Source organism: Osmerus eperlanus, chromosome 24, assembly GCF_963692335.1.
Source record: "Osmerus eperlanus chromosome 24, fOsmEpe2.1, whole genome shotgun sequence".
Lineage (NCBI taxonomy): Eukaryota > Metazoa > Chordata > Actinopteri > Osmeriformes > Osmeridae > Osmerus > Osmerus eperlanus.
Window position 1 is genome coordinate 1,037,690 of NC_085041.1, and position 22,896 is coordinate 1,060,585.

Consider the following 22,896-nt stretch of genomic DNA (forward strand, 5'->3'; position numbering starts at 1 on the left):
GTGTTCCTGTCCAGGAAGAACAGTGACCGTAGCCAGCTGGGGGCTCTACAGATCAAACTTGGGGAAGGGGGGACATCTGAGAAGGACGTGCTAAACCAGCTCCTATAAAAGGTCCATGTGCCGACCATCCTTTATAAACAAAACTTCTCCTGAGTTTCTATTGGTGGATAGTTTCCATTTGACTCACGAATAAACCATCCACAACAGTGACCTTCCAGTACAGTGATTTTCCCCAAAACACACATGCTAACCTCTTCAGTGATTTCCATCCAAAACACACATGCTAACCCCTTTGGTCATTTCCCCCAAAACACACATGCTAACATTTACATTTAGTCATTTAGCAGACGCTCTTATCCAGAGCGACTTACAGTCAGTACAGCGACATTCCCCCGAGGCAAGTAGGGTGAAGTGCCTTGCCCAAGGACACAACGTCATTTGGCACGGCCGGGAATCGAACTTTAGATTACTAGCCCGATTCCCTAACCGCTCAGCCACCTGACTCCCACTAAACCCTTTGTTGATTCCATCCAAAACACACATGCTAACCCCTTTGGTGATTTCCATCCAAAACACACATTGAAGGACTGAAATATTTTGTGTCTATTCTAATATGTAATGATGGTATTCAATGACACAAATCTGTGTTCTAGAAAGAGTGGTCTTGAGTCGCAGAGGTCCCATAATATCAGCTTTAATGCAGCAGTTGGAAATCAACAAGTACAGAGCTCTGGGGTTGTCTACGTTTCCCTACCCGCAACAAAGTTTGGGTTGGTTCACAAAGTCCAACTGGCTATCTGTCCCTGCCCCAGCATATATTATACAGTGCAATTAAAACAGAAAGATGAAAAGAGGGTTGAGCTTGTTCATGCATCAGGGAGTTGTTCTTGCCTACGCGTCCCACCTGCTCGGGTGCCGTCTCCACCCGATTTCAAGGTTGTTTCTGAAAATGAAGAGATAGAGACACAAAGAACAGCCTGCTTCCCACACCCTGTGTGAGACACCATGTTTAAGCCTGAGCACACTTCTAAGTTTCATAAGACATAACTTTAATAAGCACAATATATTATTTAACATGCTAACCCCTTTGGTCATTTTCCCATCCAAAATGCCCATGCTAACCCCTTTGGTCATTTCCCCCAAAATGCACATGCTAACCTCTTTGGTGATTTCCATCCAGAACACACATGCTAACCCCTTTGGTAATTTTTCCATCCAAAAAAACACACGCTAACCCCTTTGATCATTTCCATCCAGAACACACATGCTAACTCCTTTGGTCATTTTCCCATCCAAAACACACATGCTAACCCCTTTGGTGATTTCCTTCCAAAACACACATGCTAACCCCTTTGGTGATTTCCATCCAAAACACACATTGAAGGACTGAAATATTTTGTGTCTATTCCAATATGTAATGATGGTATTCAATGACACAAATCTGTGTTCTAGAAAGAGTGGTCTGGAGTCGCAGAGGTCCCATAATATCAGCTTTAATGCAGAAATCAACAAGTACAGAGCTCTGGGGTTGTCTATGTTTCCCTACCCGCAACAAAACACACATGCTAACCCCTTTGGTCATTTTCCCATCCAAAATGCACATGCTAACCCCTTTGGTCATTTCCCCCAAAATGCACATGCTAACCTCTTTGGTGATTTCCATCCAGAACACACATGCTAACCCCTTTGGTAATTTTTCCATCCAAAAAAACACACGCTAACCCCTTTGATCATTTCCATCCAGAACACACATGCTAACTCCTTTGGTCATTTTCCCATCCAAAACACACATGCTAACCCCTTTGGTGATTTCCTTCCAAAACACACATGCTAACCCCTTTGGTGATTTCCATCCAAAACACACATTGAAGGACTGAAATATTTTGTGTCTATTCCAATATGTAATGATGGTATTCAATGACACAAATCTGTGTTCTAGAAAGAGTGGTCTGGAGTCGCAGAGGTCCCATAATATCAGCTTTAATGCAGAAATCAACAAGTACAGAGCTCTGGGGTTGTCTATGTTTCCCTACCCGCAACAAAACACACATGCTAACCCCTTTGGTCATTTTCCCATCCAAAATGCACATGCTAACCCCTTTGGTCATTTCCCCCAAAATGCACATGCTAATCTCTTTGGTGATTTCCATCCAGAACACACATGCTAACCCCTTTGGTAATTTTCCCATCCAAAAAAACACACGCTAACCCCTTTGATAATTTCCATCCAGAACACACATGCTAACCCCTTTGGTAATTTTCCCATCCAAAAAAACACATGCTAACCCCTTTGGTCATTTCCCCCAAAACACACATGCTAACCCCTTTGTTGATTCCATCCAAAACACACATGCTAACCCCTTTGGTGATTTCCATCCAAAACACAAATGCTAACCCCTTTGGTCATTTCATCCAAAACACACATGCTAACCTCTTCAGTGATTTCCATCCAAAACACACATGCCAACCCCTTTGGTCATTTTCCCATCCAAAAAACACATGCTAACCCCTTTGGTCATTTTCCCATCCAAAACACACATGCTAACCCCTTTGGTGATTTCCATCCAAAACACACATGCAACTCCTTTGGTGATTTCCATCCAAAACACACATTGAAGGACTGAAATATTTTGTGTCTATTCCAATATGTAATGATGGTATTCAATGACACAAATCTGTGTTCTAGAAAGAGTGGTCTGGAGTCGCAGAGGTCCCATAATATCAGCTTTAATGCAGCAGTTGGAAATCAACTACAGTACAGAGCTCTGGGGTTGTCTATGTTTCCCTACCCGCAACAAAACACACATGCTAACCTCTTCAGTGATTTCCCCCAATACACACATGCTAACTGCTTTGGTCATTTTCCCATCCAAAACACACATGCTAACCCCTTTGGTGATTTCCATCCAAAACACACACGCTAACCCTTTTGGTCATTTCCCCCAATACACACATGCTAACCCCTTTGGTCATTTTCCCATAAAGAAAAACCACATGCTAACCCCTTTGGTCATTTCCCCCAAAACACACATGCTAACCCCTTTGGTCATTTCCCCCAAAACAAACATGCTAACCCATTTGGTCATTTCCCCCAAAACAAACAAGCTAACCCCTTTGGTGATTTCCATTCAAAACACACATGCTAACCCCACCTAGCCCCGCCCACCCACTGTTTTTCTGCCGCCAGGGACAAACCACTTAAGAAATGCAAATGCTATTTTGAGATTTTGCTTTTAAGTCTTTTTTTATTTCTTTTTTTGTGGTATTACATTCCAATGTTTAAGCACGACTGTAATGAAAACGTTTTGAGGGGGGTAGGGGTGCGATCTTTTTAAAGATAATAGAAAAGGTTTATTTTACTATTTACAGTAATGAACTGTATTAGTCGGTGTTATGGTCCTTTTGTATTTTCAGTTTTCAAGATAATTGATTTAGATTTCCTGGCACAAGCCAGTTATTAGGTGTGTTCGAATTCATGCCCAAAACTTGAAGCAGCTGTCGGAGCTGCATGAAGTCAAACACACCCATTGATTGTATAATTTCAAGAATTGTTGTTTTTCTGTCAAGAGAGAAGTGTTACTATGCCGTTGAATAGGCAAATATACTGTATCTTTCTGTAAGGTTCATGTGTGCTTTACACTCCTGTATTACTGTAGATTACTAAACTGTTGATTGATGACTCAGCGTAGTTGTCTTGGTAAGTATTCACGTGTCTGTGGAGGTTGTCCTGAACAAGCCAACCTTCCTGTCTGCTTCCTGCTTCCTGTACTACAGGGCAACACATGGTGCATATGGCCTTTGCATTTTATCAAAGGGCTTTTCTTTGTATTTTGAGTATTGCCCCTGAAACAAATACTTTATTTTTCACAGAATAACAAAGCATTACAAGGAAATATTGGAGCTGTAGGAAAGTAGAGTAGGCTGTGTGTATTCATTGAAAATCCGATTCTGTTTACATTTAGTCATTTAGCAGACGCTCTTATCCAGAGCGACTTACAGTAAGTACAGGGACATTCCCCCCCGTGGCAAGTAGGGTGAAGTGCCTTGCCCAAGGACACAACGTCAGTTGGCATGACCGGGAATCGAACTGGCAACCTTCAGATTACTAGCCCGATTCCCTAACCGCTCAGCCACCTGACTCCCCCGTTTAGTTTCACTGCCAGACCACAATCTGTTAAAGGATTTGAAGCAGGAATCAAAACGTTTACGAAGTTGACTCAGATATAGAAAGTGTTGTGTATGTGCTCGGGCTACGTGAGTTAGGCCAGGTTTTGTTTAAGTACAGATAAAGCACAGTCAATCATCTCCTGTTCTGTATTTTTGTACAATGTTTTGTAAATATGTTGCAATGTACCTATTTTGATATAAACCCCCAAATTAAAAAAATTCCGATAGTGGTGTTGTGCGTTATTTACATATTCTTTAGGTCAAATGTAAAGCATAAGTTATCAAAACATCTTATAAAAGTAATTCACATTTTACTTTTTATTTGCAAAAGTTTCGCAATACACTTTCCAAGAGGCAGGGGGCACTGTTGTTGCAGCAGGGTCTTTATTTGGTGTTCCTGTCCAGGAAGAACAGTGACCGTAGCCAGCTGGGGGCTCTACAGATCAAACTAGGGGGAAGGGGGGACATCTGAGAAGGACGTGCTAAACCAGCTCCTATGAAAGGTCCATGTGCCGTCCATCCTTTATAAACAAAACTTCTCCTGAGTTTCTATTGGTGGATAGTTTCCATTTGACTCACGAATAAACCGTCCACAACAGTGACCTTCCAGTACACACACTCCCTCTCTCCATCACACACACAGTCAAGAACAGTTCACCCATGTCCACTTCTCTGTAACAACTTATATTACATGGCACCAGAGGGCCAGTCCGTGAGGAGAGGGTGCCCAGGGCAAAGTCACTCCAACTCGGCCCCATGCGCCACCTCCACCTCCATGGTCTGGAGCTCCTGGGGGCTGTCGTCCAGCTTCCCCCCCACCGGCAGCACTGCCTTCTGGGCCAGGACGTAGTTCACCACCTGCATGATGCTCTGGTCGGACAGCGTGGAGAGGGAGCCGTCGCCCACCGCCTCCACCGCCTGCACCGCCTCCACCGTCTCCTCGGTGATGAGGACGGTCTCGATCTCCTCGGCGGGGGCGCTCTGGGGCGGGCGGAGCTCCGGGGGCAGGTCTGAGGGCAGGATGCTGACGGCGTGCTCCACCTGGGTCCCCTGGTTGTGGAACTGCAGGGTGTCTTTCTCCAGCATGATCTTGCCAGGCAGCTGGTCGCCGTGGTACTTGGTCATGTGCTTACGGAGAGTGCGGGCGTCAATGTGGGCCTCCTGGCACATGGGGCAGACGTAGGGCCGCTCGCCCGTGTGCGTGCGCACGTGGCGCTTCAGGGAGCGGGCGTCGGCCCACGCCACGCCGCAGGTCAGACACTCGAAGGGTTTCACACCTGGAGGAGGAGACGAACGTCAGGACAGGACACACACACACTCTCTCTCTGTCTCTCTCTCTCTGTCTCCCTCTCTCTGTCTCCCTCTCTCTCTCTGTGTCTCCCTCTGTCTCTGTCTCCCTCTATCTCTCTCCCTCTCTGTCTCTCTCTTTCTCTCTCCCTCTTTCTCTCTCTCTCTCTCTCTCTCTCTCTCTCTCTCTCTCTCTCTCTCTTTCTCTCTCTCTCTCTGTCTCTCTCTCTGTCTCTCTCTCTGTCTCTCTCTCTGTCTCTCTCTCTGTCTCTCTCTCTGTCTCTCCCTCTCTCTCTCTCTCCCTCTCCCTCTCCCCCTCTCTCTCCCCCTCTCTCTCTGTGTCTCTCACCCTGGTGGTTGTTGATGTGGCGCCGGTACTCTCGGAGCTGGGTGAACTTCCTGCCGCAGTGCTCACACTCTCTCTCCAGGTTCTGCTTGACGCGGCCCTTCTTCCCATGCGTGGCTTTCTTTACGTGTCTCCTGAACAGAGCCTTCTCAAAGAACTCCTTCCCACACACGCTACACCTGCGCATGACACACACACACACACCATGTTACAGGTGTAAACACGCATGTTACAGTTGCACACAGTTGAGGTCCCAACAGCCGGTGGTCTGGGAGAGTATGTGTCAGAGAGAGAGAGAGAGAGAGAGAGAGCGAGCGAGAGTGAGTGTGTGCGCTACCTGTAGGGCTCAGCCACGCTGTGAGACTTGACGTGAGAGTACCAGTCCTTCTTCCAGCTGTAACACTTCCCACACACCTGACACTGGAAGGGCTTCAGGCCCAGGTGCTTGTTCATGTGCTGCTGCAGGTCCTTCGCCTCGTAGAAACTCTTATCACAGCTGACACACACACACAGAAGGGCAAGACCGATCAGAACGGGTGCAGACACACACACTTCCACAAAGTGACACTTCAGACCAGCACACCCTCTCTGAGAACAACGTCCTCGCTGCTCCACAGACACACACACACACCCCTGGTACTCACTGGTCGCAGGAGAAGCCTCTGACATCAGGTTTGGGCTGGTGTCTCTTCAGGTGTTTACTCAGCCCTGACGCACGATGGAAGGACCGCCCGCACTGGACACACAGGTACTTAGACTCACCTGAGAACACACACACACACACACACAGGTACTTAGCTTCACCTGAGGAACAGAGACACAGAGAGATCCTCACACCCCCTCCTCCTCCCCCGACCCCTGACCCCAACCCTCACCCTGACCTGTGTGTATACTGGTGTGCTCCTCCAGGCTCCTCTTGCTGACAAACGACTTGTCACACAGAACACAGTGGAACTGCTTGGCGGCATCGTGCAGGACGCGGTGCATCTTCAGGCTGTGCTTGTGTGCGAAGGTCTTCCCACACACCTTGCACACGTGTGGTCGCACGCCCGTGTGGTTCAGCATGTGGATGCGTAGAGAGTACAGCTTGGGCAGCGTCTTGCCGCAGATGTCGCAGACGAACTCCCTCTTGATGCGGCCCGCACCCTCCCCCTCCAGCCCCTCGTCGTCCTGGCTGGGGCGACCCACCGGGGGGCGCTGGCTCTTCTGCTGCTTGTGACGGGCCAGGTGGGCGCGCAGTGAGGCGGCGTACTGGAACTCCTTACTGCACAGCTGGAGAGGGAGGAGAGGAGGGAGGAGAGGGAAGAGAGGAGAGGAGGGAGAGGGAAGAGAGGAGAGGAGGGAGGAGAGGGAAGAGAGGAGAGGAGGGAGGAGAGGGAAGAGAGGAGAGGAGGGAGGAGAGAAGAGGGAGGGTTATGGGGAAAGAGATGGGGAGGGAGGGAGAGAAGAGGAATTGGAAAAAACAATTCAGCATCTTTGGATCCAGTGTGTGTGTTAGTCTGTGTGTTAGTTTGTCAGTGTGTGTGTGTCCCAGTCTGATACTCACGCTACACTTGTACCCGCGTGCCTTCTCGTGTTTGAGCGTGTGCATGATGAGGGCGTAGCGTCGCTGGAAGGTCATGCCACATTCAGAGCAGGTGTGTTCCCCATCCACAACCCCCTCCGGCTGGGAGGGGCCCTGGGGGGGCGGGGCCCCCGACTCCACCTCCTGCTCCGGCCCTGTGGAGGCCGTCTGGGGGGGCTCAGCCCCCTCCCTGCCCGAGGGCCCCAGCCCCCCCTCCCCCTCTTCCTCTACTCTCCTCTTGGGGGGGCGGCCTCTCTTCGCCAGCTTCTGACCCTCCTAGACACACACGCACACATGAGAAAGTTAGTATATTCGCAGCTTGTATCACAGCCTTCAGTAAGAAAGACAACAAATGTATGTGACAGTGTTTGTGTGTATTAATGTCTGAGTGTGTGTATGTATGTTAGAGTGTGTGTGTGTGTGTATGTTAGAGTATGTGTGTGTATGTTAGAGTGTGTGTGTGTGTTTGTGTGTGTGTGTGTGTATGTTAGAGTGTGTGTGTGTGTGTGTGTGTGTGTTAGAGTGTGTGTGTGTGTATGTTAGAGTGTGTGTGTGTGTGTGTATGTTAGAGTATGTGTATGTATGTTAGAGTGTGTGTATGTATGTTAGAGTGTGTGTGTGTATGTTAGAGTGTGTGTGTATGTTAGAGTGTGTGTGTGTGTGTGTTAGAGTGTGTGTGTATGTTAGAGTGTGTGTGTGTGTGTGTGTTAGTGTGTACCTTGGTGGCTCTCTGAGTAGCGGGGGTCTTGCTGTCCTCCTCCTCCTCCAGGCCCATGTGCAGCCTGACGTAGCCCCCCTCCCCCATGGAGCGCTGTCGGAGCCTCCTCCTGTAGGGCCCCCCCTGCGCCTCCTCCACCTCCTCCACAGGGAGGCTCACTCGCTCCTCCACCTCCTCCTCCACCTCCTCCTCCACTTCCTCCACCTTCACCTTGGCCGGCCGGCCGCGCTTCCGCTTGGGGGGCGGGGCCAAGGCCGGGGGCTGGGCAGGGGCGGAGGCTACAGGCTCCTCCACCTGCGGTTGTGATTTGTCCGTCTCAGACTGGCTTGGGGTGGCCTGTGCATTCTCCTCCGGGGCTGCGGGGGGCGCTGTGGGGGGCACTGTGGTGGGCTGCGGGACCAGCTCTGAGGGGGTTCCTGGGTCTACGTTGATGAGGAAAGCCCCAGGCTCCATGGAAGCCTCTGGAGTCTGCTCCAGGGCCAGGCAGGCCGAGACCACAGCCAGGGACTCGCTTGCTCCCGCCTGCCCGCTATGGGTCACCACTGTCATGGTGCCCCCCTCCCCGGTCTCCCCGCCGTGGGCAATCAGGGTCACCGTCTCCCCGGGCCCCGCCTCTCCTCCGTGGGCCACCAGCACCACGCCCTCCCCTGCCTCCCCCTCCTCCTCCGCGGCCTCCCCCTGGAACACCTCCCCAGGGTTAGCCACGACAGCCAGGGACTCGCCTGAAACGCCCACCCCAGTATGGGTGACCACGGCCTGGCCATCGCTCTGGATGGTCACCATGTAGGCCCCCGACTCCTGGATGAAGGCCTGTGCCGGTGCAGGCTGGCTGGACACCACGGTGTGGATGTCTCCCCTCTGGTACACCATCAGCTTCTGCTCCTCCACCTGCTTGTGGACGGACTCGCAGATCTGCAGCACCTCGGCCATCAGCAGGTGCCGGGCCAGGGTGGCCACCTCGGCCATCACACAGAAGTTGAACGAGAGGTGGGACGTGTAGGCAAAGTCCAGCAGAGGCAGGAAGCTGGACTTGGTGAAACCTGAGGAGAGGGAGAGGGGGGGGGGGGGGGGAGAGAGGGGGGAGAGAGGGGGGAGAGAGAGGAGCGAGGGAAATAGAGAGAGGAGGGAAGAGGGGAAGGAAGAAAAGGGGAAGAGAGAGGAGCAAGATTTCAATGACTATGCATTTTCTATATGACTGTGCATTAATTAATCGTGTGCACTACTACTTGTGAATCCTCTCTTACACTCCACACCCAGTCCCCCCCCCCCCTCCTCCCCCACTCACCTGAGAGGTCCACCACAGCCTCGTGCGTGGAAACAGCCCCCTTCTCCACAAACAGCTCCTTGAAGTAGTCGCTGCAGGCAGCCAGCACGGCCTTGTGGGCTCTGTGTTCCTCCCCCTCGATGAGCAGGGTGATGTCACAGAACTGGTTGCCAAGGCGCTGCTGGTTGAGTTTGTCCAGCATGGTCTGACTGTGTCTGGGGAGGAACTGCTTCACCACCCCTTTGCTGTCCACCTGGGGACCAGGGACAAGTCATCAGACACGGGCAATGGAGAAATTTATCAATGAAATTAGGGGTTAAATCATGTCCCACTCACATTAAAACATTTTTGAAAATGGCAAAATCTGTACCCCCACACCATTTTTTATTCAGGAAATTATAACGGCCATATCCTCAGTTATTATCAAAAGTTTCCCCCACAGTACAGACAAGTAGAATAGAGAACACGAGGAAGAGAGAACCGCTTTTAGGTCTGTGTTTTGTATCACAGATTGTTCCTTGGCATTTAAAAAAAGTTTCAAAAGGTTTAAAATAATATTTTCAAAAAAAGGTTCCAAAACAGTTTTTGCATCATTGCCATCTCTAGTGGTCAGTATGAATACATCTGGTCTACTTACAAAGACAAGCTCGTGTTTGGCCAGTGTCTTGGACGTCCGTATCTTCTTCTGAAAGGAGCCGGACACATCTGTCTCCTCGTCTCCTTCTTCCTCTTCTTCCTCATCTTCATCACTGAGGTGAACCACGGTCTTCCGGCGGATCGGTCGACCCACGGGTCTGGGCCCGGTCCCGTCGTCTGACAGCCCGCGACGATCCAGGCGGCTCTGGCATTGGTTACAATCCCGGATGTAGTCCTTCACCTGCTTCAAAATACCTGCAGGAACAGCGTCACAAACACCGACAAGAAACGTGTTTACTAACTACAGTCGAAAGCATTTATTGTTTAAAACGGATGGCTAAAGTTATTATTTTCCTCTCACACATACACCCATTGAGGAGATATTGCAGAGGTATTCTCAGCCCTTGCTCAGGGCTCAGCTATCAGCTGATTTGTAGTTAGCAAGCTAGCCAGCTAGCAGCTAGCCGGTTGTGGTGTATGATACAATGTTAACGTAAATCGCGAAAGAGGGCGACACTGACTCATGACGTACGTAGTTTGTTGACAACTAGGTTAAACGGAGGCGCTTGTTTGTGGTTAATATCTGGTTGTCTAGCTGCACTTGCACTTTAGTTAATTAAACACTTACCTCGCCACCAGTACTTTTGGGAGATGGATTCCCAGGTTAAATGCTGATTTATGTGTTCTCCTCCGGCAGTAATGTGACACTGATCAATAAGTTCCTTCCTTCGCCCGTCCTGCAGAACCACTTCCAACTCCGTAAACTCGTCCAGGCCCTTCTGTCGTCTCTGGTAGTATAGAGTCCCATTTCGCATGACATAACATGCTGCAGCTTTCCGTATTTTTCTCTTGGTGTTGCCATGCGTCCCCGGAGCGTACGGCTCCCGCTCATCAGTCAGATACCGTCTGATAGCTAAGTAGCTCTCCTCGCACGACATAACCTCAGTCAGCCGCTCGCGAACAACAAAATAATGAATCTATTTCGAAGGCAAAATCCCCTTCGAGTTTTTAATATAAAACTACAATTTTTAATTCGTTTTCAGTAACGACATAGTATAAATAAAGCAATATTGAGGCTATGTTTCAAATTGTTTTCTAAGGTGGAACTGCAATTCGTGACCGTCAGGGGTGGACTTGCATGAACAGACAAAATGGCTGCTGCACAACCGGATGTTGCGTGAGAATACCGGAAAACTGGGAAATTACCCAGCATTGTTATGTACCAACACGGCCACAAGAGGGAGCTCAATCTAAACCTATCTTTAACACACTACTCAAATATGAATGCATCGACAGGTTGTTTAATGGGAGATGGTGTTTGCTTTGAATTACATAAACGACCCCTTTGAGAAATATGAACAGTTATGCAATACATTCGATAGAATTGTTTCTTTTATTTTTTGTTTTATTTAAACCCAACACCGTCATTCCACCCCGTTAAGACAGATGACGTTCATAACCAACTCGATGTCATAGCACTGCAATGAAGCAATCAGCCGTACTCAAACATCTCCTCTAAACTTCTATTAAAGAAACATAATACATTTGTCAACACCCATTGCTTTGTGAAAGTCGATGCGGAGCCATTACGTAGTGTTTGCGACAGTCCATCGGTCTTGTCTGGTTTGGAGACTGCTGTCTGGCATGGGTAATTGAACAGCCTGCGCCTCGAAACAGGGTTGCCGGGCAACTGGGATGACTCATCACTTGTTTTATGGTGGTCTGTGTTGTGAAGCACCGGCGTTGTAACAGGCGGGTCTGTGTCTCTGTCTGTGACATAGGCTGTTGTCTTGGTAGTTAAATAGTGCGGCTAAGGTTATGCGACACTCAATAGAAATCCACGACACTCTCGCTATTGTGTTGCGTATCCTTCTGACAGCATGTCAATAGCCTATCTTCAGTAGCAGAGTTTACCCTTAAATGCCTAACATGAGTGTTATAATTCTTCCTGGTTTTATAAAGTGCAATATACAACAATAAGTAGCCTAATAACGAACAGCAAAATATGTGTGTATGCAAATCTCATTGGCAGCATCGCCTTTATCAGTGTCTTTGTTCATTACTTTCCTGAAGCAAGGCTGTGTGCAGCTGTTCATACTGTCTGAGTCAACTGGGAGTTTGAATTCTGTCATGGCTGTTTATATAAGCAAGCCCATGTTTCCTGTACACACTACCTTTCCAGGTGACTTTTCTAGTTGTCTGTGGACGTAAGAGAGGGGTTGAATCTGGACATACCGGGGGTGACCTGACTTTCTGGTTTAGGGGTTTTGCTTTGTCATTGCTGCCTTCCAGCATCCATGCGATGCACTCATGGTGTTTACCCTGTGTGGGGGGTCTCTAAGGTAGGGGTGGTGGTGGGGTGGGTGGGGTGGTCATTGGTGTTATCAGGGTCACCTCTTCCTGCATGTGTGTGTGTGTCATACTGTGAGACAAATAAACATTTCTCCTTCTACACGAGTGTGACTCGACTTCACATTAGAGACGGAATGAGGATGGAGGAGTTTGTTATCGTGTGTTAGAACCCCCTCCCCTTCTGTAATGGCTCTTAAATAACCCTGAGATCTCGTCTGTGAGCTCCTGCTCTGTGTGGAAGACTCCTGCTCTGTGTGGAAGACTCCTTCTCTGTGTGGAAGACTCCTGCTCTGTGTGGAAGACTCCTGCTCTGTGTGGAAGACTCCTGCTCTGTGTGGAAGACTCCTGCTCTGTGTGGAAGACTCCTGCTCTGTGTGGAAGACTCCTGCTCTGTGTGGGGACGACCACAGCCGGGGGCAGAGAGGAAGGGAGGGAGGGGGAAAGAAGAGAGGGAGGGAGAGAAAGGAAGAGGATGATAAGAGAGAGGGAGGGATACACACAGAGGGAAAGTCGAAGGGAGAGAGGGAGGGATGAGATATAAGGGGAGAGGGAGGAACAGAGAGAGAGAGAGAAGAAGAGAGAGAGGGGAGAGATCACTTTATCTCTCCTTTCCTGGCTCTGGAGCTTCCAGGTCCACTGCTAGAGAGATGAGCACAGAGAGATGAGCACAGCTGCCATGGAGCTGGGAGTAGTTTTCCATCACACACTACCTGGAGAGAGCAGTATTGCCACCACACACAAACAGGAGGAGAGGAGGGGCGAGGAGAGGAGAAGAGGGGAGGAGAGAGCGAGAGAGATGAGCGAGAGAGGATGGGGAGCTGGTTCTATGGCTGTACAGAGTTTGTGATCAGTTGACTCTGCAAACAGACCTTGTTCAGATTCCCTCTCCTGTCCAGAGACACGCTCTGGTGACGCCAGCCTCCCAGCAGCATGTCCGACACTGGCTGTGCGTGCCGGCCGCACAATGCAAGCGTGGACAGGAATATTTACAGACGTATCCCTGCACTCGCAGAGACAATGGTTGTTGTGTCCGCAGGTTCCTCCGGGGTCACAGGCCAGGAGGATCCTCAGGGCTCCGTACAGGAACGTGTGCTCGGAGAGGAAGTGGGTCTGTAGAGGAAGTGGGTTCTATAGAGGACTGGATCAGAAGGCTCCAGTCCTCTAACCCTGGGAGGGTTGTTATCCTGCAACAGTTATGGGGCCTATTCAGGCCGAGAAGGGAGGGGTCATGACCTTGGTACCTCCAGGCCTCCAGGTCAACGTATCGCCCCCCCCCCCCCCCCCCCCCCCCTCAGTCCGGGTGTTCTGTTTACTTGTTGGGGGCTGAGGGTGTGTAACTGTGGTGAACACACAGCCACTGTTTATTGACTGCTCTATAAGAGCAGGGTCACGGGAAGGTCATGGAACATGCTCAAACACAACCTTCCCAGAGTGGGAGGAGCTAGGGTACCGAGACAACAACAGGTCTGACTCAACAATGAGGTGACACTACGGGATGGAAATTCCCCAGCAGAGGGCATAGAAAAGAGTGTGTGTTCCATCAGGGTACCGTAATCATGACTAAGATTCATTCATGAATCCCAAGTGCATTGTAGGAAAAACGTGATTTTTTTCCATACACCTTAACAAAACGACAGATAGCGATCGACAGAAATGGAGAGACCCAGCCATGTTGTCACGGCAGCCATGTTGTCACGGCAGCCAATGGCAGCCAATGGCAGCCAATTATTTCTTCACGAAACACATGGAGACCGGCACCAGTTCTGGCGGATGAAAGTTCATGAAACAGAATGAAAAGCTAACAGTTCAGCCGGTGTCTTATTGGAAGACTGTGAGGGCAGGACGCTGTAAGGAAGCTGCACGCGTGGGAAGTGGGGTGAGGAGACTGTAACACAACACTCACCTCAGACTGCTCTCTCCTGCCTCAGACTGCTCTCTCCTGCCTCAGACCGGTCTCTCCTGCCTCAGTCTGGTCTCTCCTGCCTCAGACTGGTCTCTCCTGCCTCAGACCGGTCTCCCCTGCCTCAGTCTGGTCTCTCCTGCCTCAGACCGGTCTCTCCTGCCTCAGACCGGTCTCTCCTGCCTCAGACCGGTCTCTCCTGCCTCAGTCTGGTCTCTCCTGCCTCAGACCGGTCTCTCCTGCCTCAGACCGGTCTCTCCTGCCTCAGACCGGTCTCTCCTGCCTCAGACCGGTCTCTCCTGCCTCAGATCGCTCTCTCCTGCCTCAGACTGGTCTCTCCTGCCCGGCCCGGAAACAAGCAGGACGATCTTCCCCTCTGTTTACACACCTCCACCTGAAGCAAGATCCACTGTTAGGACAACCTCTTTGTATGTTTTCCTTTCCAGTGGAGTACCCCCTTTCTTGTTAACATCCCTGTTGTGATCTTCCTGGAATGTTCCGGACACTCCACACAACTGGCAGTGAATAAACTTTACATGACTAATGAGGGGAACGGAAGAGGCAGTAGAATGGCTATTGAATTGTGCCGGAAAGTTTCAGTTGTTAACTGGAGTCTTCACGTTAAGGTGAAGTAACGAGCAGTCAGCTTGGTCGCGGCTCCATTCAGCTCCACTCATCACAGGCTATAAAGTTTAGATTTATTCTGCGTGACTGCTCTGATCACACCCATGAAGGAGCAGGCAGTGATAATGATGCTTTTGTCTGTGGGCTCTGCCCGAGGGGAGAGGGAGAGGCAGAGAGAGAGAGAGAGAGAGAGAGATAGGGAGAGAGGGAAAGAGGGAGAAAGCACAGGAGGGCTAGGAATCACTGTCTTAAAATCACCCAGCTCATCTTACACATCTCTTCTCCCACAATGCACTGGGCCTCCGTGCAGGTCTCTGCTCTTCGCTCAGCAGACAGAGATGGGAACGAGGTGGAGGAGGCCGAACTCAGGACCTTCAGTTAACAGCTACAGGATGCAGCTTTGAGAGAGTGGGCTTTCTTCGTTTTTCAGCCCTATGTACAATCCAGCACACGTTAGTATTCAGCACCAGGAGCCTGCTGGAGGGAGGGGGGGGCTGACCTTCAGCAGGCAGGCCCCCCCAACCCCCCTCCCCCCAGCCCCCCCAGCCCCCTAGGCCCCCCGTATAGCCTCCCAGGCCCCCCAAGGCATTCTGACAGGCTTCCTGGAAATCACCCAGGGACGCTGTCATGGTGCCACCCATTAATAGAGCACTTTCCTCTGGGATTCTGGATCCCCCCCCCCGGCCCGTCCTGGCCCCGCCCCCACACCCCGCCCCCACACCCTGCCAGGCCCCAGGCTGTTTCTCACAGGATGACAGACACGTTAAGGGACTCCGTTCTGTTGCCAATGCAGAGTGGAATCTCCAGGTCGTCCTATTAATAGCGAGGTGAACATGGTTGTCGACGCGTTGGTGATGCTGTTTACACGCGAGGGCTCGTGTTGTTGTCACCGCCACAACTCCTGACTCTACCTGTTCTCCTTACACGTCTGTTTCACATGTCAACTCACAAAGTACACACACACAAACAGAGAGAGATGAAAGATACAGAAAGAGAGATAGAGAGAAAGATACAGAGACAGAAAGAGAGAGAGAGACAGAGAGAGAGAGCCTTCAGGCGAGGCAGCTGTCCTCATCACCAGTAAGACTAGCCGGGGGATCTCAGGACCCTCCTTAAATAAACACACAGGCTGAGCTGTTCTGGTGAAGCCAGGCCAGGGTCAACCTCAGAGAAGAGAACACACACACACGCACACACACAGAGCAGACACACACAGTGGACATCCCTGCTCACCTTCATATAACTCACACACCTCACAGCTCTCACATTCCAGCTCTGGGTACAGCTCAGTACTAGAGCATTATCACCCTCATGATCTCTGCACACAATGTTCTCACATCACCGCAGAGATCTGATGAAGAACTAATCTTGAATCGGTGTCACTTGTTGATTTCAGGATGTTCCAGTACGTGTGATCCTTGCTTCACTTGCTGACATGATGTATGCAGTTGTTGTTGATTCTGAGTAAAAAAACAAAGTTCCTTCTTGCGTTCCACCACATTGCTCCGCTTAGTATAAACTCAAATGCATCCCATAATTACACCCTGGGTAACCAGATTCCAAAAGAGATGGTATTTAAGAGAGCTTAGCAGCTTTGTGGCCAGGAGGCCCAGCCCTGAGTAGCCTAACCCTGGACCAGACAGCTGCTCAGCTGTGCTGCAGTACAGGGATGAGCATCTGCTCAGCAGGGCTTCTATCTTCTTCCCCTCTGTGGTCAAGCTGGAGCCGCAGGCTTCCTCCCCCGAGGGATGGAGGGGTTGAGGGGAAGCGTGTGTCTGTGTTTGTGTGTTGGGGCAGGGTGTGTGTGTGTGTGTGTGGGGGGGGGGGGGGGGGGATCGGGGTCTCTGGACACGTGGCTCATCAGAAGACGAGAGCCCCTGGGACAGTCGTGTCCCTCAGTGGCACTTGGCTCTACGCCTCCAGACTCCAGTGGCCATAAACAAACTGTGCTGAAAGCTGCTGGCTGCTGAAAGCTGCTGGCTGGCTCCCAGACACGGAGAAGGAGCTGGCCTTGCCCCAGATCCACCCCGCAGGGCCAGGCTGCAGGCCCTCCGGGGCCCTGCCAGGGCCAGTCTGCGGGGAAGCTGGGACCAGGAGCTGACAGGCATCAATGGATGAGGAATGAAATTGACATGGATCCTGCCGCAGACAGTCAGTGTTTCCCCTGGAGGATGAAGAAAGTACCTGTCTGTCTCTGACATCCATCCATCTACTTACCTCTGTTGAAACAGCAGATTTTCTGTAACCCGGATGAGGGAACACTCCCTGTGTCTCCAGCCTGCTGTCCTGGTGATTGAACTGTTGTTCCCTCTAGTAATGCATTGGTGATTTGTGACACACACACACACCACTCTGGCTAGGAGAGAGTCAGGCTCTATTGCCACTGTAATAAGCCTCTCTCAGAGAGCTCTCTGGTACAGGAAGCCTCTCTCAGAGAGCTCTCTGGTACAGGAAGCCTCTCTCAGAGAGCTCTCTGGTGCAGGAAGCCTCTCTCAGAGAGCTCTCTGGTGCAGGAAGCTTCATTCCCACTGTGATGGGGATGATAATCGTTTCTGATTATGTAGTTCAGTAATACAGTCTCACAGACCTGAGCTGTGAAGGCATTTATGATGATCTAAGAGCCGGATTACAACATGAAGCCTTCTGAGTCCAGCCTCTCTAAACGGCTCTAATCTCTTCAGCGTTCTCCTGTAAGACATGCTTTATTGTATTAATATTTTTTAAACGATGCATTTACAAACAACACAAATGTCATGTCCCTGATGGATTTCTGGTTTATTCAATAAACATTGACTGTATAATGCAATATAGGATTTTATTAAGTCTATAATGTCTAATGTGTACGGATATTTCTATGAAGCGCCTCCATATGATATTAGAAAGTGGACTTCTGTCCTCCAGGACAGAGCGCGAGCCAGGGCCGCTTGGATGAAGTGACCAAACATCTGAGTCGACTCGGCGTTCACAGATTCTCAAACTCGCAGTCGAAATCCGTCATCCTGCACAAGATGTACTTCCACTGGCGATCTCTGCGGAACACAACGGAACCGGAATGTTAGAACATTCTAGAACGACCTTCAAAGCCCTCGGAACTTTGAGAACAATGTTTTGGAACTTGGAACCGGAGACGAGAAGCCTTCGGGGGGTAGGGGGGGGGTCGCCTGACCTGAGGACCCCGCTGAAGGTGGTCTGGGCCCCCCTGATGAAGTACCCGTAGCTGGGGACCACCACCTCGGCCTCCTCCGTCAGGTACTGAGGCACGTCGATGGTCTTCCTGCCACACACACACACACACAGGGATGACACAAAGACAAAGATGGTTTTTATTTAAACTATTATTTCATCAAAGCTGTCATCCATGTTCATTAATGAGCGTTGTTCATTCAAGCAGGCCAGTGAAGGATGTGTGTTTATCAATGTGATGGGAGGCCTTCCTGTTGTGGAGGGTGAAAGGTGGGAGCGGTGAGGGGGTACCAGCAGGAGTAGGGGCAGCGTCGCCCGTAGCGACAGCAGTAGAACCTCCACTCTCGGTCCAGAACAGCTTCAAAGTACTTGCTCTCGACGCCCGCGACCAGCCCGTTAGCGGAGCAGGTGGATGACCTGGACACAGAGGATGAGGCTGACCAGATCTGCAGGAGCGGGACAGCTCAGCTGATGGAAGATGACACTGATCTGCAGTCAAATGCTCCACCATTCTGCTCCACCCACCGCTATGATGGTCCATAGTACCGATTACATTTTTCTAACCCTCCTTCCTCCTGGTGTGGGTGTGTGTGTGTGTGTGTGAGTGTGTGTGTGTGTTAGGACAGTGTCTCCATACACATGACGAGTGTATGTTGTTCCGGCATGATTAAAGCTGTCATCAACAGACAGGACAAGCTAGCTCTACTAACCTTTTCCAGTTCATTAATTGTGCATTTAACATTTAATAGATTTATTTTCTGCTCTGCACCTTATCTGTTAGTGATGAACAATTGACAGTTTGATATAATTTAACTCATTAACAATTAATCATGAAAACCAATTAAGTTTGTAGCATTTAAGAACCAGGGTTTCTAGAGTGACTACACCAGAAGGCTAGTCTAGGTGATAAACACACACAATCTCTCAACCAGCTTCACAACTGGAGCTGTGATACATGGATGCTAGCATCAACACAGGATAGATGTTAGTATGCTTTTGACAAAAGATCAAGATGATCTCAGGTTCAATTCCCCCCTGTACTGTCCTTCACATTAGCATCCGCTGTCTGAGTTCATTATGACGTTACTTCCGGTGGACCCTTTAGGAGTGACCGCTTCTTGGATCTCCACAGGTCTCCGGTGACGCTCCCTATACACAGGTCTGTTGAGAGTGCAGGCTGTTTACCCTACAAACAGCTGGTTGTCATCACAACAGCAACAAACACTACAGCCCTTTGTCATGGCAACACAGGGCTGGCAACCATCCGCACCATCACTGAGCAGACATAGGTTAGGGCTAGCAGAGGTTAGGGCTAGCAGAGGTTAGGGCACACAGTCAGACCTGCTTGACTCTCCAACGCTCCTTTCTGACGTACAGCCAAGACATAAAGACATTGAGCCAAACACAAAATCACCAGCAAGGAAACAGGAAAATAGTTGTAACATAGGAACCATGAAAGGACCATAAACAGTAACTCTCTGGGGAGAGAGAAGATCCAGCCAGATGGACCAAACAGACCTGAGAGGAGATCCAGACCAACATACTATACAGACAGACAGACAGACAGACAGGCAGGCAGGCACAGACAGACAGGCAGGCAGGCAGGCAGGCAGGCAGGCACAGACAGACAGACAGACAGACAGGCAGGCAGGCAGGCAGGCAGGCAGGCAGGCAGGCAGACAGTCCCTGGTCTGTCCCATAGTGTAAAATATAATTCCTCTGCCTCCATCCCTGCTGCCTCCATCCCTGCTGCCTCCATCCCTGCTGCCTCAGTCAACACGAGACAGAACTGCCTCCAAGAGTTCTTTTCCGATGTCATTAAAATATCAACTTAAGCTAATGAGGGTTTATTATCTTTGAGTGTAAACACATATGTAATGAGACAACACTCAACCCTGGAGTGTGTTGGTCCTGTAAGGTAAACATGACCATGAGCTGTTCAAACCGTCAGACACACTTTCAGGACTCGAAGCACCTCGGGTGTTTAGCAGAACATCAGTTCTCCAGAAACCAAACTCCTGTCTGTTTTTGCCTGCAGAGGCTTTGTTTAGCAAATGCAGTTGGAGGGTGTGCAGGCCGGGCAGGTATGATGGAGGGTGTGCAGGCCGGGCAGGTATGATGGAGGGCGTGGCGGCCGGGCAGGTATGATGGAGGGCGTGGCGGCCGGGCAGGTATGATGGAGGGTGTGCAGGCTGGGCAGGTATGATGCAGGGCGTGGCGGCCGGGCAGGTATGATGGAGGGCGTGCAGGCTGGGCAGGTATGATGGAGGGCGTGCAGGCTGGGCAGGTATGATGGAGGGTGTGCAGGCTGGGCAGGTAGGACGGGACAAAGGAACGACACGTGTTCTCTCTCAGTCTGACCCCCGGGCACGACCTGTGTAGGCCTGTCTGAAGTACTAACAGAGACCTTTCTGCTCCCTGCGCATGAGGAGGAGGGGGGGGGGGGGGGTAGGAGGGGGGGGGGGGGAGACGGCGACGACAGATGTTTGTTCTGTGTGTGGATGAGCTTGTGGCACGAGGTAAAGATGGATGACGGTGTGGTCATGAGCTGTGTTTCCCCTCAGCGCTCTGGAGCAATAACATGTCACCCGCAGATGGGCCAAAGATGGCCTCCTCTCTGATGGGTCTTATCCATCCTCCTCCCCCTCTCTCTCCCCATCTCCCTCCTCCCCCTCTCCCTCCTCCCCCTCTCTCTCCCCATGTCCCTCCTCCCCCTCTCTCCCCATCTCCCTCCTCCCCCTCTCTCTCCCCATCTCCCTCCTCCCCCTCTCTCCCCATCTCCCTCCTCCCCCTCTCTCCCCATCTCCCTCCTCCCCCTCTCTCCCCATCTCCCTCCTCCCCCTCTCTCTCCCCATCTCCCTCCTCCCCCTCTCTCTCCCCATCTCCCTCCTCCCCCTCTCCCTCCTCCCCCTCTCTCTCCCCATGTCCCTCCTCCCCCTCTCTCGCCCCATCTCCCTCCTCCCCCTCTCTCCCCATCTCCCTCCTCCCCCTCTCTCCCCATCTCCCTCCTCCCCCTCTCTCTCCCCATCTCCCTCCTCCCCCTCTTTCTCCCCATCTCCCTCCTCCCCCTCTCCCTCCTCCCCCTCTCTCTCCCCATGTCCCTCCTCCCCCTCTCTCGCCCCATCTCCCTCCTCCCCCTCTCTCCCCATCTCCCTCCTCCCCCTCTCTCCCCATCTCCCTCCTCCCCCTCTCTCTCCCCATCTCCCTCCTCCCCCTCTTTCTCCCCATCTCCCTCCTCCCCCTCTCTCTCTCCATCTCCCTCCTCCCCCTCTCTCTCCCCATCTCCCTCCTCCCCCTCTCTCTCCCCATCTCCCTCCTCCTTCCCTGGCTACCTCTCTCTCCTTCTCCATGTCTCTGGCTCCCTCCCTCTCTCTCCATCCTACTTCTGTCCTTCCATCTGTCCCTCTCTCCCTCTGTCTCTCTCCTTCCTTCCTTCCTCCCCCAGACTCTCTCCCTCTCCATGTCTCTCCCTCTCTCTCCTTCCTTCCTCCCCCAGACTCTCTTCTTCTCCATGTCTCTCCCTCTTCTCTCTCCTTCCTCCTTTCCTTCCTCCCCCAGATAAACACCATGTTTCACATCTGAATCCACAGCAGCAACGTAGAGCATCTCTGACGTGACTGTGTGCTTAAAGGCACAGTTCACCAATAAATACATATCACCATTATTTTACCTGCATGTTAATAGTTCACAAAAGAACAAAATGTCCATGTCTCTGATGTATTAACATAATTGTAAGCATAACTGAACATATTTCCCCACAAAGTCCCATCAGTGGTGGATTATAGGAGAGTTTACTCCGAGAAATCACTTGACGGTAAAACAGAGCTGATATGTAATCCTGGCTAAGATGTGGATTTCATACCGCAGATACCTGCAACCCCAATCAGCTTACTCTTCGAGTGGCTGTTTAGGGATTAAAATCTTAACAGTGACTACAGCTTGTTATTATCACCAGACACTACTCAGAAATATTGCTACAGTACACTCTCCTCTCCTGTGCGTAGAGGCTGACAACGTGAGGCGATGACCGTGGAGGGGCACTTACCACTCCATCCCGGCACGGTTCAGGTCGTCCCACCAGCAGTCGGAGGGTTCCCCCAGTCCCCAGGGTGCTGGCTGGCACTCGAAGCTCCACAGCCGGTCGGAGCCCTCGGCCTGGCTGAAGTAGCTCCGCAGCGCCACCAGCAGCTCTCCGTGGGGGCACTGGAAGTTGAAGCCCTGCCGGAATTCGTTCACCCAGCCCATGTCGCGGAGGTCGTCAGGCAGGCCCAGGACCACGACGGCCAGAGGCAGGACCCAGAACAGCAGAGCGGAGTTCATCCCGGATCACGACCACGTCTCCGACCGGGCTGGTTCACACACACTCACAGCTGCGGCTGACAGACCTTTTATGGGCCAGATGTTCCAGAAGTGGTCTGCATTTTGCAGCCAGAAGGATGTGAATGGTTTGGAGCTAACTTTGAAACCTTTCTTAAGGTGGACTGTGAGGAAGAAGTAGCTTCGTCTCAGTAGTGAAGAGAGGCAGAACACCTTAAATGACCACGACTTGCGGTTCTCTCACAGATGAGGGATCGTGAGGTGAAGATGTACTCGCCTGGTGTAATTTAAATATTTGTGTTAGTCTTTAACTGGGATTATTTTTCCATCATTAGCGATGGTCCATCATTGTTTGATAGTGTCAACTGCTGTCTAAAGGCTTATTCAAAACCTGTTTCTAATAGTAGAGGTCATGACTAGCTATCCTTCAAAGTCAAGCGTTGTTGTATAAAGGATCTCAGGTAGAGTTGGTTTGTCTGTTTAAGACAAAGGTTATGTTATAACTGGAGACAGACAGAGCTCCAAAGCCAGTAGGTTG

The 22,896-nt window shown here is 50.9% G+C and overlaps 2 protein-coding genes across 2 annotated transcripts; both read right to left on the reverse strand.

The window, feature by feature from the left end:
- Positions 1-3,945: 3,945 nt before the first annotated feature.
- On the reverse strand, positions 3,946-11,133 carry zbtb11 (zinc finger and BTB domain containing 11). Its single transcript, XM_062450628.1, has 10 exons — positions 10,611-11,133; positions 9,984-10,237; positions 9,368-9,599; positions 8,083-9,122; positions 7,347-7,640; positions 6,682-7,072; positions 6,445-6,562; positions 6,138-6,296; positions 5,804-5,979; positions 3,946-5,444 (listed from the first exon to the last, which is right to left on the reverse strand). Exons 1-10 carry the CDS (start codon positions 10,918-10,920, stop codon positions 4,906-4,908), a joined length of 3,513 nt encoding a protein of 1,170 aa, XP_062306612.1. The 5' UTR covers positions 10,921-11,133; the 3' UTR covers positions 3,946-4,905.
- Positions 11,134-17,621: 6,488 nt separating this feature from the next.
- dpt (dermatopontin) lies at positions 17,622-22,408 on the reverse strand. Its single transcript, XM_062450700.1, has 4 exons — positions 22,087-22,408; positions 18,333-18,458; positions 18,025-18,132; positions 17,622-17,887 (listed from the first exon to the last, which is right to left on the reverse strand). Exons 1-4 carry the CDS (start codon positions 22,359-22,361, stop codon positions 17,821-17,823), a joined length of 576 nt encoding a protein of 191 aa, XP_062306684.1. The 5' UTR covers positions 22,362-22,408; the 3' UTR covers positions 17,622-17,820.
- Between the last annotated feature and the right edge of the window lie 488 nt (positions 22,409-22,896).